Source organism: Procambarus clarkii, chromosome 32 (genome assembly GCF_040958095.1).
Source record: "Procambarus clarkii isolate CNS0578487 chromosome 32, FALCON_Pclarkii_2.0, whole genome shotgun sequence".
NCBI lineage: Eukaryota > Metazoa > Arthropoda > Malacostraca > Decapoda > Cambaridae > Procambarus > Procambarus clarkii.
This window is the reverse complement of record NC_091181.1, coordinates 25,072,900-25,090,533: the sequence shown is the minus strand read 5'-3', so window position 1 is coordinate 25,090,533 and position 17,634 is coordinate 25,072,900. Positions and strand designations below refer to the sequence as shown.

At 44.3% G+C, this 17,634-nt stretch overlaps 1 protein-coding gene across 1 annotated transcript in view; it reads left to right on the top strand.

Moving 5' to 3' along the window:
- LOC123759299 (uncharacterized) overlaps positions 1 to 17,634 on the top strand; it is a 232,906-nt gene that overhangs the window by 197,508 nt on the left and 17,764 nt on the right. Inside the window, exons 5-6 of the mRNA XM_045744169.2 lie at positions 2,465 to 2,646; positions 15,247 to 15,369. Coding sequence (XP_045600125.2) covers positions 2,465 to 2,646; positions 15,247 to 15,369 — 305 coding nt within the window. The remainder of the gene's footprint in view (positions 1 to 2,464; positions 2,647 to 15,246; positions 15,370 to 17,634) is intronic.

The window sequence follows — 17,634 nt, the reverse complement described above, 5'->3', positions numbered from 1 at the left end:
ATGGCTACCTCAAAGTTCAGTGGGGTTAAGGTAACACTTCGGGTGCGAGTCTAAGTTGGTGTCATGTTCACTTTAGGCTGTCAGTCTCATTGTGTTTAGGGGTTCACTGAAAACAGTAGTACAGTGTACTGTCTTCTCAGTATAGTATTTCACGTAATCCTTTACTATTTTGTCCCTTTCTTCCCCCCTTGCCACTTTAGGGGGGTTAAGGGGTTTTTACCTCGCTTCAGGGCCTTCCATTTCCCCTCCCAACCATATGACATGGGAGGGTAGTGAGGCCCCCCCCCCCACTTAGTATTTGTAACAATACAAAGTAAAATGTATAATATAGCTAGATGTTCATCTTACAAAAGTTAGAATGATAATAATGGGTTAGTAATAGAAATATTTTCTATTTGTTTTTATTATAGAACATATGTATCTCTCCTGCATGGTATGCATAAGAATTTACATGTGGAAAATATTAGAAAACCTGGTCCCAAACCTGCACACAGAAATAATACCACATGAGACCAGAAGGCATGGCAGGATGTGCAGAATACCCTCCGCTGAAAAGCAGAGGTGCAATATGTACTCTGAGAGAGAGAACTATCAACATTAGACGCCCAAGACTGTTCAACACGCTTCCACTACACCTAAGGGCCATAACTGGCCGACCCCTCTCAGTCTTCGGTTCTTTCAGTGAGAGAACTTGATAAACACCTCCAAAAGATACCTGATCAACCAGGCTGTGACTCATACGTCAGGCTGTGAGCAGCCACATCCAACAGCCTGTCAACGAGGAGGCTTGATCGAGGACTGGGCCATGGGGGACTTTAAGCCCCAAAATCATCACAAGGTAACCGCAAGGTAAAGGCACTAAGAAGGAATGCACAGTAAGCAACTAAAATGAACTACTGGATGAAGGCAAATGCAACAAACTGTCTTAAGTGACAGGTGTGATGAAATTGAAGTCAGCATACATAGAAAATAAATTCAAAGTGGGTACTTCCCACAAGGCTCCGGAGCATGAGAATATGCTCATGTTGGCCCTCAAGATAGCACCCCAACTTCTAGGCTTCGGCCAGGTCATCCACTCTCTGGTGAAAACCCTAGGGGAAGTTGCACCCCATTAATGATACCCCTAACTTTGGTAGCTAGTTGCCAGCTGGCTTGGTAATGGGCGTCATTTTTATCAGATGTTTATCAAATCAAATGTTTATTTAGGTAAGGTACATACATACAAGAGATTTTACAAAGAGTGATGGATTTATAGATAGGGCTAGTACATACAATGCCTAAAGCCACTATTATGCAAAGCGTTTCGGGCATAATGGTCAACTATTATGCACTCATTACACTGTGATCCTAGGGACTATGGTTGTCTGCCCTTTGGTGTAGACTAAGATCATACTCTGTAGAGGAAGTACAGTATGTCCAGGTCAGGCCTTTCACTGAGCAGATCTCTAGGTCTCCTTTCATGAAGCCCATATCTTGCAGTTTACACATATTCTCTGCACCATCCACCTGGCCAGTTTAGGATGATGAAAGAGGTGGATGTTGAGTGGTTACTATTATATTCCCAGACCCATTGGAGGCGCTCTAGGGTGCTGTATTTTTCACACTTGCTCTGATGTGGACGAGAATGGGAAGTTATCAGCCTATGTCTAAAATAATGCCTCGTTTCCTTTGTAAACAATAATGTCTTGCTTACTGGCATACCCTCCATCCGATATGCATACTTAATGTTCCATCTTACCTTGCTTCGGTTCCAAGGATCAATGTCCCTGCAGCCCATTCTCTGACTGGGCCTCCTAGTTGGTCTAGTCAACCAGACTGTTAGACTACTCACAGCCTGACATATAAATCATAACCAGTTAACCAAGTATCCTTTGGAAGTATTCAAGTTCTCTTTTGAACAGGTCGTTCTCTGACCATAACAGGTCAGCTAGATATTCCCCTTAGGTTTAGAGGTGGAGTGTTGAAAAGTCTTGGGCTCTACTGATATTGACAAAAGTCTTTCTCAGCATACCAATTGCACCTCTGCTTTTCAGCGAGGGCTGTTTGGCACTTTCAGCCATGCCTTCCAGTCTCGTGTGGTGTTATTTCCATGTGCAAATTTGGAACCAGACCCTCTAATATTTTCTCTATGTGTAGATTATTATGTATCTCTCCTACCTGCTTTCTAGTCTTTTTATCACATGTCTTCATTTTCCGTTTCGTAGTGGGGTAATCTTTAATTTTATGTCAGTTTAGTGTTTCCTTGAATTGTTCAAAAAAATTTCCTTTCATAGTCCTCTGTACTACTTGGCCAATGGCAAAAGATATAATATGGAAAGTTTAAAGCTGACATTTTATTATTCATAGTTTCATTTAGTATGGCACACAAGTGAATACTGTATATACGTATATTGTATACTGTTTTGTAAATGTTAAGTACATGTAAAAAATATTTTGTATGTCACTAATACAAGTTTTTCTTTAGATGAGGGGAATACAAGAAAGGGCTTATTTGGAACACCTCCGAATGAAGAAACAAATACTCCCTCTTAAAGGGGGTGGCGAGAAAATAATGTCAACACCTCGCTTGCAAGTACGCTTTCCAGTTGCCTTGAAGATGCTCAGCCCAGAGAAGTGGGCACCACAACAGATGATATTTCAAAATCTGTAAGTGTGTTCATACAGGAATTCAGGCCTAATTTGTTAAGAATATTATAAGCTTATTGAATAAATAAACATAAGTGTTTATATTAATAATACAAATTTGAAAGCCTTAAATTTTAGGAATACAGTGTTAGGTAGTGTTCTGTTCATGTTACCAAATGCAACCAAGTATTACACGACAGTGAATCCTAATGTAACAAATGCTTATATAGCACTTTCTTGATATGTAAAAGGTTTTCAGTTAACCAGTGCTGAATGTAATGAAACGTCGATTTCTGGTTGAGCCCCGGTGGCTCTCTGAAGTTACTATCATTGATAGTGTACTATCGCATCAGCCACGGAGTTCTATCTGGCCTACCAGGGACCAAAAGCCAGAATGCAGCCCCCTCTCACAGAAGCACAGGGAGCAGTACATTTATCTATTTATTTATGCTACCATTGGGGAAGGCACCCAGAAAGTCAATGAGACAAAACAAACCACAGGTGGCTAAACAAGAGACCGTAGCCTCCTGAACTGCCAGAAGAACTCCCCCAACACTGTAAACAAATGATCGAAAAGTTTCAAGACAAGCGCCAGCCCATTTGCCCATTCTTGTTTTGGGAGGAGGGTGGGGGTAACTCGCAGTCAGCTGGTGACATAGCCCTCAGTTCTATGGAAGATGTGAGAAAACTCCCCAATGATCTGTAGGTCAGCAATCCACCAGGGCTCACTCAGAAATTGGTGTTTCATTACATTTAGTGCTGGTTTTCTGGGTGGAGCCTCTTGAGGCTTCCTGAAGCTATATATCCAGAGAATAAAACCCAGAGCACTTACCAGGGAGGAGGAAGCAGTGCAGAATCAAGACGAGAAAGAGACGCCAGGCCGTGAGACACAATCCAAAGTCACACAATGGCGCCGAAGCCCAGGCACAGTGACAAGATACTGGGCCATCAGAACCCTCCACCAGTTTGACCTTCAAAACCCCTGTGCCCGAATATCAGCCCAGGACATGTTAGTGAACACAGTCAAGAGAGCGGCATATTTCCGAACATTTTGGGCACACTAGGGGAGACAGCAGGCTGGTTGGATTTAATAACACTGAAGACGATGTGAGAAATACGAGCCTTGGAACAGGGGACCAAGGTGAACGGATCAACCCACATAGCATCCACCGAGGCATAATCAGTGGCTCGAAGGTAGTGGAAGAGTGCAGTGCCACTGGACGCAACAAATGATGCACCCCCGGCTGAACCAATCAAGCTAATTACCATGGGATCCCTCCGAAGATAAACAACTCATTCTTCACCAGAAAATGAGGAGCTGACTGCAGATGAACAAACCAGCCAGTAGGGTGAAAAGAACAAAAACCCCACCACTCGAGAAGAGCATGAAACTCTCCAACCCTACAACCGGAGGCGAGGGAAACAAAAAACCAGCGTTTAATGTAATGAAATGCCATTTTCTTGGCGAGTCATGGAGGCTCCCCGGAGATATCCATGGCTGATATGCATGCCCTATTTTGCATCAGTTGATGTGGGTGGAGTTCTAGCCTACCGGGGACCACGAGCCAAAACCTGGCCCCTCACAGAGGCACGTGGAGCAATGGCCCATAGAAATGCACATGTGATTTGGAGCATTCTATATCTGCCATCGACCGGGACAGGCACCGAGAAAGGTAAACCCCACAAAACAAACCCCTATCCTGGTTAACAATGAAAATAGACAAACGAGTGGACAGAACTCCCCAAAAGAAAAACGAGCAAACAAGCATGACGTCACATGAGCCGCGCCGCATGTCTGCGCAGCTCTCCCCTCCCCGGGAGGGGGAAAGGGGAGCCCCAGACCCCCGAGCCGGCGATCCTCGCCCCTGTTCAGAGGCTGGATATAAAAAACCGCGAAAAACCGCCGACCGAAGGGCGGGAGGGTTGCCGGGGAGCCTCCGGGACTCACCCAGAAAATGGTGTTTCATTACTGTACATTCAAGGCTGGTTTTCTGGGGGAAGCCCCTACAGCTCCCCGGAGCTACTTCACCAAAGACTACCAAAGAAAACCATGTGAACTTACCCGGAGGCGGTCGGCGCTCCACTCCTCAACACGAAGTCGAGACAACGGGCTGCATCCGCCAACCTAAAGCAATACAGGCCCGACTGGGCCCAAAAACGTTCACAAGGTAGCGTGCAGCCAGGACTCTGTTTGACTGCCAAAATATTGCCGAAGATGGCAGCAAGAGCAGCAAACTTACGAACGTCATGGACACGGGGATAGACCGCAGGCTGGCTGGATTTAATAACCCTGCGGACGACCTGAGAGACCCGAACCCACGAACAGGGAAGAAGGGAAACCGGATCAACCCATAGCGCGTCCCCAGACACAGAAGCCGTGGCGCGCAGATAACGGCGGAGGGCCACAACCGAACACAACACATGGTGAACCCCCGGCCTGACAAACCACGCATCAACAACCCAAGGACCCCTCCGGAAAGCAGCCGTCTCATTCTTCACCAGAAAAGAGGGAGACGGCTGCAGATGAACATACCGAAGACCATGGCCAAAGGAGCAAAAACCTCTGTGCCGGAGAAGAGCATGAAGCTCCGCCACGCGACCCCCAGAGGCCAATGCCAAAAAAAAAAAAAAAAGAGCCTTAGCAACACAATCTGGAACCGAAGGGGCCACAACAAACCGAGGAGAAGAAAGATAGAGGAGCACTCTGTCCAAAGACCAAGACAGCTCAGGCGGCACATGAACAGGCCGGAGGTGAAACAACGCCTGAGACAGCTTGCGAAATGGCGCAGAAGTAACATCAATACCGAAAGCAAGCTGCAGTGACTCTGCCAGCGCCGTACGATATGAGGCGACAGTATTAGGCATCAGATGACGGTCCTGATACAACCAAGAGAGAAAGGACAACACCCGAACCGAAAGCGAGGAACAACGACGAAGGGTCAAAAAGAACCTCTAAACCCCACCCCGACTCTGAAGCCCTCAGATGCTGAGGGGGGGGGGGGCAGAATGGACCACTGAAGGGGAAGAACAAGGGGGAGCAGACGGAACCAAGGCTGAAGCGACCAACACCCCTAAGTCCAGGTCTTTATACACAAACCGGGGCAGCCTCGGGGCGTCCGGGAAAGTGACAACCCGAGCGCGTTGCAACAACCTAAACCTACCTTGCAACAACCTAAACCTACCTTGCAACGCACAAGCTGCCTGCACCTGAAGTAATTCATCAGCAGACTGGGTGAATTGAATCAAACAACACAGCTCGCAGGACTCAGGGTCGAATGTGTCACCGACCCAACAGGCAGCATGACGGAGGCAAAAACAATGAGTCACCCTGAGACAAGGGAACAGAGCAACCCTCAAACTCGCACACAGCGAGAGGGGACGCGAGGGTCTCCTCCATCGGACCCGAGACCCCCGCGGGGTTTCCCAGGGCCCCTAGACTGGGTCTGCTAAGGGTTGTCCCAGGCAGGGCACTACTAACCGGCACCCCAAACTACCAAGCAAACTGCTAAAAGCTGAACCCACGGGACGTGTCCACTTGCGAGGGCTAAGCAGGGGGTGCCACCGCACAAACAACCCTAATATAAGGGGAAGGGAAAAACACAAGGCAGCCCCCCCCCCCACCAGGCAAAAAGAAAAGAAAAACCATGCAAGTGGACAACGTACCCAGTGGGAACAGAGCCAGCCGCTATTATAGGTGAAAACAGCTACCTAGTACCCTGCGCCCCACCAGTGCTATAACTACCACTAACCCCAAGGTAAATAAGGGAGGAAAACCCCTAAACACTCGGGGCGGCCAAACGCCAAGCAGCGAAAAGCCAACAGAGGTAGACCCAAGGTCACTTGTGGAAGGCAACCCCAAGCCCCAAGGGTGGTACTTACAGGGCACTCAGGGAAGCTGACCCTAAGCATATGCAGCCCGAGTGCCTGAGAAAACTACTCCCAGCTCACACGACCACCGTAAGAGCAGCACTGAAAACAAGTCACAGCACTGAGACAAGACTGGAGCTGGAGCCATATCACCATGCACGATCCCATCAGCCGAGGAACTAGGGCGAAGATTGCCGGCTCGGGGGTCTGGGGCTCCCCGTTCCCCCTCCCAGGGAAAGGGAGGAGCTGCGCAGACATGCGGTGCAGTTCGTGTGACGTCATGCTTCTTTGCTCGTTTTTCTTTTGGGGAGTTCTGTCCATTCGTTTGTCTATTTTCGTTGTTAACCAGAATCAGGGTTTGTTTTGTGGCGCTTACCTTTCTCGGTGCCTGTCCCGGTCGATGGCAGATATAGAATGCTCCAAATCACATGTGCATTTGTGTGGGCCATTGCTCCCCGTGCCTCTGTGAGGGGGCCAGGTTCTGGCTCGTGGTCCCTGGTAGGCTAGAACTCCACCCACATCGACTGACGCAAAATAGTTAGGGTATCCATATCAGCGATGGATAGCTCCGGGGAGCTATAGAGGCTCCCCCCAGAAAAGAAGTCATGTAGAAGCAATCAAAGACCAAAGGGGACACTGTAAACCAAGGAGAAGGAACAAAAGAACATGGCCCAAAGACCAAGTGTTCTCAGGTGGTGCATCATCAGGCCGGAGGTGAAACAAGGCACAAGACAGCCTGCAAAACAGGGTCGAGAAAGTATCGACACCAAATGCAAGTAGCAGTGCTGCATAATATGATGCAACAGCATTTAGCATAAGATGCCGATTAAGAAAGAGCCAGGAAAGAAAGGAGAGCACTCACGTGCCCTGAAATCAAGAAAAAACACCATAAAGAAAGAATATGGTGAAAAGAGCATCAAGAAACCTCATACTGCTACCTCGAGGAAGCCTGCATGTGGGACATGATCAATTCAGCCACCAGATGGTTACCTTGAGATTATTTCTGGGCTTAGCGTCCCCGCGGCCCGGTCGTCGACCAGGCTTCCGCGTTGCTGGACTGGTCAACCAGGCTGATGAGTGCGGCTGCTCGCAGCATGACATACGAGTCTCAGCCTGATTGATCAGATATCTTTTGGAGTTGCTTGTCAAGTTTTCTCTTGAACATTGTGAGGGGGGGTGGGTCGGCCAGTTATGCCCCTTATGTGTAGTGGAATCGTGTTGAACAGTCTCGGGCCGTTGATGTTGACAGAGTTCTCTCTTAGAGTACCTATTGCATCTGCTTTTCAATGGAATCACTATAGAAATAACAATAAACTTGCATCAGAAACACCAGATGCATAGAGTGGAGGAGATCAAACTAGCAAAGTACGCCACTGAGCCGACCCTGTTTAAGAAGCAGAGCCATGGAAAAATGACCAGGTTCAAACATTGAACAACAGCGCCTAAAATAAAGGCCAGGCCGGCCACCAGGGAGTCAGAAGGAAAACCCTTCCCGATAGGACTCCAAGCAGACAGGACCCGAAGCAACAGCAGGACCCGGGGAAAGAGGTAAAGGGAATGAGGTATAATCCACTGCGAGAGCCTCACAATCGGAATCGTCTCACGTACAAAGGACGACACTGAGACCACACCGACATGAAGAGGATCATGTCCGGGCACCTGAATGTCTGACAAAATCACAGGAAGGAAGTGGCATTGGCAGTCCACTCCATGGAAATGGAAAGGAACTGAGACAGACCATTGCAAAGACATTGAACACTCCATGCACATGAATTGCATGGAGAACCAAACCCCAAGAAACCAGAAGAAGAGCAATCCATATAGTCCAGCTCCAAAGAGGCAGGAACTGAAGGGAACCCCCCCTTGCACTCGAGACAATGAACCACTGGGGAACAGTCCAAATGTAGCTGGATAATGGAGTCCCATGGAATCCGAACCATCCATGTGGCCATGCCCATGGCCACAAACTTCTAGATCATACTGTGTACCTGATAAAGAAGAGAGGACCATTGCCCCCTGATCAACCTGGTGAATACTGGTCACAAAGCCCCAACAGAGAGCAAAGGCATGCGTCAAAACATTAAGAGAAGATGGAGGAAGGCACCAGGGAACTGAACCCAGAAAACTTGAGGAGGAAGCTGGTGATACAGCAGCTGGTGCAGGATGCATGAGATCCACACCTAATGATCACGGAAGCAGTGAAAGAGGCTGCTCCAGAGAAACCAGAACAGCCCCCAAGGCCAAATTCTGGCAGAGGATAAACAAGGCAGGCAAAGTTGAAGTTCCTGCACAGCTGCTCGAGCAACCACTGAGTCAAGGCCGTTGGAGGCAGGGAGAGACACGCCGACCGAAAGTCCAATCGAGGTCCAGCCAAACCTGAACCTGGGAGGGTGGGAATCTGGAATGAACTGGGATGTCCACCAGTTCACCAGGAACCCAAACCTGGCAAGCTGAGAAAGAACCAGAATACCCTGGCTAGCAGACACGTGGACTGACTGCGAGCCCAAACTAGCCAGTCATCAAGATAGGCCAAGACCCGAACACCCAACAAATGAAGATGGGCCATGATGACCTGAGTCGAGCATGTGAACTCATTTGGAATCAGATTGAGCTCAGAGGGAAGTACCCAAAAGAGATAGGTTTGACACCCTGCAACAAAGCCCAACCAATCTCAGAATGGATGTATCGGGATGTGCTAATAAGCATCCAGGGAAATCATCCGCCTCAAGAATGAGATGGACCTGGGACAAGGTGGTCATTGGAAAGAAGGGGCAGGGAATGAACTGATTTTGTTTTGGACCAGAAAAATGCAGGTAACTCACTGAAAGGACGAAGTTGTCTTGACCATGTCCAACTCCACTCACTCCGAGATGACCAGAAGAAGACGGGGAGAAGAATCCTGCCTACAAAGACTCGACCCCCAAAACCAAAAGGGGAAAGGGCCCAACCAACTCCACTGCAGGCTGTGAGAAACGACCCAACAAGGCCATGAATCATGAGACCAGGAGGTAGCAAACTAGGCCCCCCCCACCCTTTGTCTTGGTGAAGGAGTGAACCACAGAAGGGCCGACACGAACCCCTGCTGAAGCAGGTCTCCTCTCTCAGCAGAGAGAAGTCACCTGATACACACACACACACCTAGGTAATTACACTTAGGTAATTACCTGTTGATTGACGGTTGAGAGGCGGGACCAAAGAGCCAGAGCTCAACCCCCGCAAGCACAATTAGGTGAGTACACACACTACACACATTATCATAGAACTGAGGACTGGGTCACCGGCTAACTGCAAGTTACTTCTCCTCTTCCCCAAATCAGTGGGGAAAGTGGGGCAAATGAGCTGGTACTTGTTTTGAAACTTCTCAATCGTTTATTTACATTAACACTTTCGCGCTTTCCGCAAAGGTCACTCAGCCAACCGAATGTGCGCGCAGCGTTTTTATCGCTTAAGCGTAAAAACAAAAATGTGTATACTCTTTTTACTCTTCTGACCTTAGTTCTCATGCTACGTATTTCATTTTGGTACCAACGTGTTCGCAATAAAATTCTCTAGAAGAATATCAGTAAAAAAAGTCACGAAACGTATAGGGATACCAGCACCAAATAAATAACTACGAAGATGACTCGCCGTGAGCGCCCATCAGCAACAAAATGTTTTTACTCTTGGGATTGTAATCACCTCCACACTTATTCTACAGCGTTAATTTTGGTATCAATGGACTCGCAATGAAATTCCCAACACGGTGATATGAATATAAGCGTAGAATAATGATGCGGCCCGCCCGCAAGAGTGTGGGAAGTTGTGAAATTGTTACCCGGTATCGGTGACGGGACGACGCACGGCGCTTTGAAAGTTTATACTTATTTCACTCTCATGACATTAATTTTCTATGTACGTCATTCATTTTTGTGTCAATGTGTTCGCAATAGAATGTTCTATGTGCCCATAGGTAAAAAATATCAACAAAGCGTAAGTTAGAATAGCGCCAAATATAAAACAACGCTGGAACATATCAGTGAGCGTCAAACACACACGAAATGTTTTTACTTTTGTTATGTTTGTCAAGTTTATACTTGTTGCACACAGTTATTTTTGGTTGTATATTGATCGGAATAAAATTCCCTAAACAGACATATGCATATAATACATGATATGGGGGAAGCATTACCAGTATAAACGGCTAAAGTCACCCACCTGCAACCCGTTTGGGACAAAATACCATTTGATCGAAGTTATCCACACCTTTCATGAACTTATTGTACCATGCAGCCTAGTGGTGAGAAAGAGAGCCTCATAGCGCGCAGTTTGAAACAAACCCAAAGTAAATCGGATAGAAATTGAATTTTATACAAATATTTTAAAAGAGGACTCAACTTTATGTCCACTATGCGTTAGCGTTAGACGAAACGGGACGCGCCGGCGCGTCCAGATAGCGCGAAAGTGTTAAGGAGTTCTTCTGGTGGTTCATGAGACTACAGTCTCTTCTTTAGCCAGCTATGGTTTGTTTTATCTTGCTGACTTTCTGATTGCCTTCCCCGGTGCTTATGTCCAGTGGTGGTATAAGTAAATACATAAATGCTACTGTTCCCTGTGCCTCTGTGACGGAGGATGGGTTCTGGCTCTTGGCCTCTGGTAGGCTAGATAGAACTCTGTGGCTGATGCGACCCAGTAGATGGTACACTATCAGTGATAGTAGCTTCAGGGAACCACATGGGGTTCCTCCAAGAAATTATACACAATTTTTTTTTTTATATAACACACTCGTGGCCACACACAGATCCACTTTCACACGGGAATCTACCTAGTTTCTACAATACAGCCACAGAAATTGGTAAAGTAGAGTGATTGAATTTTCCTGTCAAACTGAATGCAAAGAGTAACAGTCAAACAAAATCAAGTCCAAGCAAAGTAAAAACTGTATTGCAGGGCATGGTCCATGCACCACTGCTCTTTCTCATTCTCATATCAGTTAAAGATATAAATACAAATCACAGCTTCATGTCATTTGCAGACAACTCAAAAATCAGCATGACAATTATTTGTGCAGAAGACACTAAAAAACTAAAGTCTGATATTAATAAAGTTTCCAATTGGGCAGCAGAAAATAAAGTGATGTTTAATCAGTGATCACTGTTTAATCAGTGATAATTTCCAGTAACAGTAATTTAACAGGTAATTTTCAGTACAGTAACTAAGTACAGTTACTGTACTTAGGTATGTAAAAAAATGAAGGCCTTAAACAGAGGCTACAGTTAAGGATTTGCGCCCAGTAAATCCTCCCCGGCCAGGATACAAACCCAGGACAAAGCGCTCGCTGAACGCCAGACGAGTGTCTTACCACTACACCACGGAGGCTAGTGGCTTAATGTTGGTGCGAGTTGGTGGGTTGTGTCAGTAGATGTGAGACATATACTGAGTGGGAGGGAAGGGGGGGTTTGAGAGTGCTGTCATCATAAAGATCATCAGGCCAAATGGGAGGACATTTGAAAAGCCACTGGCTTTTACTCTACTCTTACCTTCAAAAACCCATAGGAGAGTTGTTGCACAAGTGTAGCTTTCATGAGATAATCAGTAGGAGCCATGAGGAGGATTTAAACCCCCCCAACACTTGGTTTTCTCATTGATACATTAATGTGATTTCATTGTGAATTTGTAGCTTTCATCCTGTAATTAGCTTTCATCCTATAATTACAGGATGAAAGCTACAAATTCACAATAATCACATTAATGTATCAATGAGAAAACCAAGTGTGGGGGGGGGTTTAAATCCTCCTCATGGCTCCTACTGATTATCTCATGAAAGCTACACTTGTGCAACAACTCTCCTATGGGTTTTTGAAGGTAAGAGTAGAGTAAAAGCCAGTGGCTTTTCAAATGGCCTCCCATTTGGCCTGATGATCTTTTCCAGTTGTATTTTAAACCCCAACAGGCCAGTTCTGCAGTCATTGGCTCTTTAAAGCTCATCAGGTTACAAATGACTATGGAGAGAGTACCAGTGTAGGTGGCATACCAACCCAAGGTAAACATAAGTACGGTGGAATCTCAAATAATGACTTTAATCCGTTCTGATGCCGTAGTCATCATGTGAAACTGACACAATTCAAAACGAAGTTCCCAATTGAAAAGAATGTAAATAGAAATAATCCGTTCTACCACCGAAAAACATCAATATGATATTCGATGTTTTAAATAATGGAGCAGCCTACCTTACATTCACTGAACAAACTTTTATGACATTTTTCTTTCTTCAAATTTGTTAATTTTTTTGTTTCTTGTATAGCAAAAGGTTCGTTCGGTGTTTGTCAGGTAGGCAGCTCCATGTTTCTTAACTGAACAGTAAAATGGGTACTTGGTTGTAAAAACGATTCTTCGTGGGGGTCGTATTCCAGGGACCATAGGATTAAGAACTTGCCCGAAAAGCTACGCGTACTAGTGGCTGTACAAGAATGTAAGAACTATTGTATATATCTCAAAAAAAAAAAAAAAAAAAAAAAAAAAAAAAAAAATCTACTTTTACTAACTCATTCACTCATTCATTCACTCATCCACTCAAACACAGACACACTTTGAAGACACCGTTCCTCTCATTGTTTGCTGATGATGCAAAAATTATGCAAATTATGCAAAATTATGCATGTTTATTCGAATACGAATAAACATAAAATATTCCTATAAGACGGAGGAAGATAGTATGAGGCTACAAGATGACCAAGACAAACTGAATGAATGGTCCAAAAAATGGCTACTAAAGTTCAACCCGAGTAAATGTAAAGCAATGAAACTAGAGAGTGGAAACAGGAGGTCAGACACAGGATACCAAATGGGGAATGAAGTCCTTCATGAAACGGACAGAGAGAAAGATCTAGGAGTTAATATCACACCAAACCTGTCTACTGAAGCCCACATAAAAAGAATAACATCTGCAGCATATGCAAGGCTGGCTAACATCAAAACTGCCTTCAGGAACCTGTGCAAGAAATCATTAAGAACCTTGTATACCACGTATGTAAGACCTATCCTGGAGTATACAGCCCCAGCATGGAACCTATACCTTGTCAAGCACAAGACGAAGCTTGAAAAAGTTCAGAGGTATGCCACTAGATAAATCCCAGAACTAAGAGGCATGAGTTACGAGGAAAGGTTGCATGAAAATGCATCTCACGATACTGGAAGACAAAAGTAAGGGGAGACATGATCACGACCTGCAAAACTATCAGAGGAATTGACAGGGTAGATAAAGATAAACTGTTAACACGGATGGTACACAAACAAGGGGACACAAGTGGAAGGGTGTCCATATACTATTTATCCAGAATCCCAAATGAGCCACAGGGACGTTAGAAAGATCTTTTTCAATGTCAGACTAGTTAACAGATGGAATGTATTAGGCAGTTATGTGGTGGAGGCAGACTCCATACACAGCTTCAAATGTAGATATGATGAGAGCGCAGTAGGCTCAGAAATCTGTACACCATTTGACTGACAGTCAAGAGGTGGGCTCAAAGAGCGAGAGCTCAACCCCCGCAAATACAACTAGATGAGTGCACTATTTTAAATGAAGGTACAGTATTCCTAAAATGTACAACATTGTCATTTCTGGAAATGTAAGCATATTTTTTCAGTATGTTACAGCATTCAATTTTTCTAGCATGTTATATAGTACAGGGGTACCACAGTTTAAGAGTTTAATCCGTTTCTGGAGACAGCTCGTATTCCGAAAACTCGTATTCCGAAGCTAATTTCCCCATAAGAAATAATGGGAAATGAATTAATCCGTTCCTGACTACCCCAAAAACCCCACATGAAACTAAATTTTTATACCTAATTCATCTAAATAAACCAACAAAACTATGTTCAAGTTATTACTTACCCTTGCTGAGGACTGCTGTTGGTGTATGGAAGATGTGAGGAGGGGGGAGGAGGAGAGGTGTTACTGTTTCTCCTTCCATTATAACATCAGGCAGTGAGGACTTCACTGGTATGCACACTCTGGCACATTTTGCCTGCATACCACTAGGACTTGCTTGTTTTGCTAAGAATCTGTCTAAAGACACTTGTTTTTCCCTACATTTTAACACTTGTCTGTAGTAAGACATCACATTGTCATTTAAAAGGTCAATGCAACGGCCCTGCTACAGCTTTATCTGGGTGAGTTTCTTCAACAAAACTTTGCAGTTCTTCCCATACTTCACACATTTTCTTAATCAAGAAGAGACATCTTCTACTGCCTCTACTCACAGCTATTTTCTTAGGTTGAACCTTACCAATGGCTTTCTTGAGACCCATGGCGAGATATATAATGACAACTTTTATGCTCAAGTGGCCAAAAAACGACAAAAAACTGTAAATCCTTGTGAAGAATTCAGGTGGGATAGTCACTGGAAAAGGCGCTAGTCGGCCTGTACATGTATCAACAAACTCGTGTTCCGAGGTAACCCTCGCCTTCCAAGACACATTTTCCGAAGAAATCCTGCTCGTATTCCGAAAAACTCGCATACAGGGACACTCGTGTTCCGAGGTACCACTGTATGTCATATTCCAGGAACATAACTACTGTACAGTGTTATATAAGGGTCAACTGTATATATAGTCAAATGTTGCTTCATGAATGTAGTTCAATCTTTAATGCACTTCTCCTGAAATTTTATCTGGGTAGAAGAGCAAAATAATGCTAATTATTTGCATCAAGTGGCTGCATCTTGCATAAATTAAGAATACGACAAAACTTTTACTACTTTTTACTGTTTTTACCAGGACGCATTACCCATGGGCTAAAAGTGTGGAGTGTGCCAACTACAGTACAATCTTCTGGCCACCAAGATCTCTTCCCACACGAGCACTTGCTTCATTCCCCTCCTCTGGCAACACATGGGTCAGGTAAACATTGCTCTACTCAAGTTAAAATTATAACTTTGTCTTAATTTAGTTATTTTTATATTTTTTGTTCTTTTATAGTTTAATGTTTCTGTAATACAGGTACAGTATATTTATTTATATAAAGAACTGCATTGCTTGTATGCTACTTTATATAACATACCTATTAAATGTTTTTGGTTTATGATCCTCAGTGGCAGTCATTCCTTATTACAATAATGCATGTAGTACTACTATACTAGATTTTGCTCTTGCAAACATGTAAATGAGAATCTGGGGTGACCTGGGATGAGAGTTCATTTTCACTGCATTGCTCCAAAAGATTTTCTGGTGGATATATCATGCTACATATTGTGACTTCATTGTGCTGTCAAGTGTAAGTTTAAATTTCCAATTTGTTACGGTTTTCTGCTTCAGTGGAAAACTGAATGCAACTGAATCCAGTTAAGATCAGATACAGTATCTTATGTATCCAACCAATTGAAAAGTTCCTGCTTGACAGGATTTGAGGTTCTACTTACAGTAATGTAAATGATTATTTCTGAGCTCATTATTGTGCTGTTCCAATAGGCACAAGTTCCAGAGCACCTGGAAGGCATGTAATAATAGTCGGGAACATTTGACATAAAGACTGGTGTCATAGGGAATGTAGCAACCCTGCAAGACCATATAAGCACTAGAGTCAAAGTTATCCACTCAAAATGAACAAAGGCTCTCAGGTAAGTTCACAAGCACAGTATTGTAGCTTCCCAGTGTTGTCATATGCATGACTGCCAATGAGAACTCCGGACACTTAACAGCCATTCATAACCCCACTTACCCTCAAATGGCTGTACCTAACTTGACACCAGCTGCACTAACTAGAACCTCCCGGCATACATCGTGATTGTATCTCGTAATGATTTGGCAAATAGGGGTCGATTGTTTAGGTAAGTTAATAATTTTTTAAGGCTGGAGATACTCTTTTTCCCATTTAAGACTTCTGTTTTCTTAGCTGGGATAGGATTTGAGGTAACTTTGTATCACTGATTTCCTGACCATTGTCTCACAGGTGCTGGTTTGGAAAGCAAAAAAAACTGGCAGTGCTTTGATTAAGAGTTTTTGCCATTTAGTTCACTGGATCCAACCTTTTATATCCTGCAGTCCCCATGGCACAGTGGTAAAACACTCGCCTGGGGCTTCGCGAGCGATTTGGCATGGGTTCGTATCCTGGCTGGGGAGGATTGACTGGGCGCCAATCTTTAACTGTAGCCTCTGTTCACCCAGCAGTGAATTGGTACCTGGTTGTTAAACGATTTGGCAGTTGTATTCTGGGAAAAATTAAGATTAAGGACTTGCCCGAAATGCTATGTGTACTATTAGCATTACAAGAATGTAAGAATTCTTGTATATATAAATAAAAAATAAAATATAAAGAATCTTCCTCTATTTAAGGTGGAAGGAGAGCATAACATACTTATAAACCCAAGAGATATTAGCTTCAGCAGGTTGGTAGCCTTTCACAGTGAAGTTTAGGAGGGTAGGTAAAGGTAAGGTCTCGACCAGTAGTTAGTTCTGTTGGCTCATAACCAGTTGGTCTTGGGATTTTAGGTTTGATTTCCTAGTAGGTTGAATCATTTTGGCATGTTTCCCTACATCTGATAACTGTTCACCTAGCAGTTGATACAGGTGTTGGTACCCGGAAGTTTGTCAAATTTTGTTGGTTACATCCTAGGATGAATGGACATGTGTTGGCTACGGCTACCTTGATTAGCCTAATAAGCTTCCTGTCTCTAAGAACAAGAGAGCATACCGATATTATAAGTACCTGTACAGTAATTATTATTATCACAGAAAGAATGACAAAGAAATGTAAATAAAGAATGCTCAGTGGTTTAAAATGAGTTGGTGATTGAAAGAAAGGATTAAGAATATGGTGTGGCTTGAAGGGAAGATTTTAGAAATCTGAGGACTTAAGATACTGCACAGTACACAATTTTGGAAGTATTTGTATTCAGAAATATGTGATGAAATATTAGAGGGTACAGGGTAAATAAAGATTGACAAGTTGTTGGCCTTTGCATAATATAAAGATCTGATCTAATCGATTTAGTTTAATTTACTATAATGCACAGTTCAACCCACTCTGACACCTACAACAAAACAGGTGAATGAACAGTAGGGTAGAAAGACATAAACATTGTCAAAAAACCAGCATTGAATGTAATGAAACGCCATTTTCTGGGTGAGACCCGGAGGCTTCCCGGAGCTTTACCAGGCTGATATGCT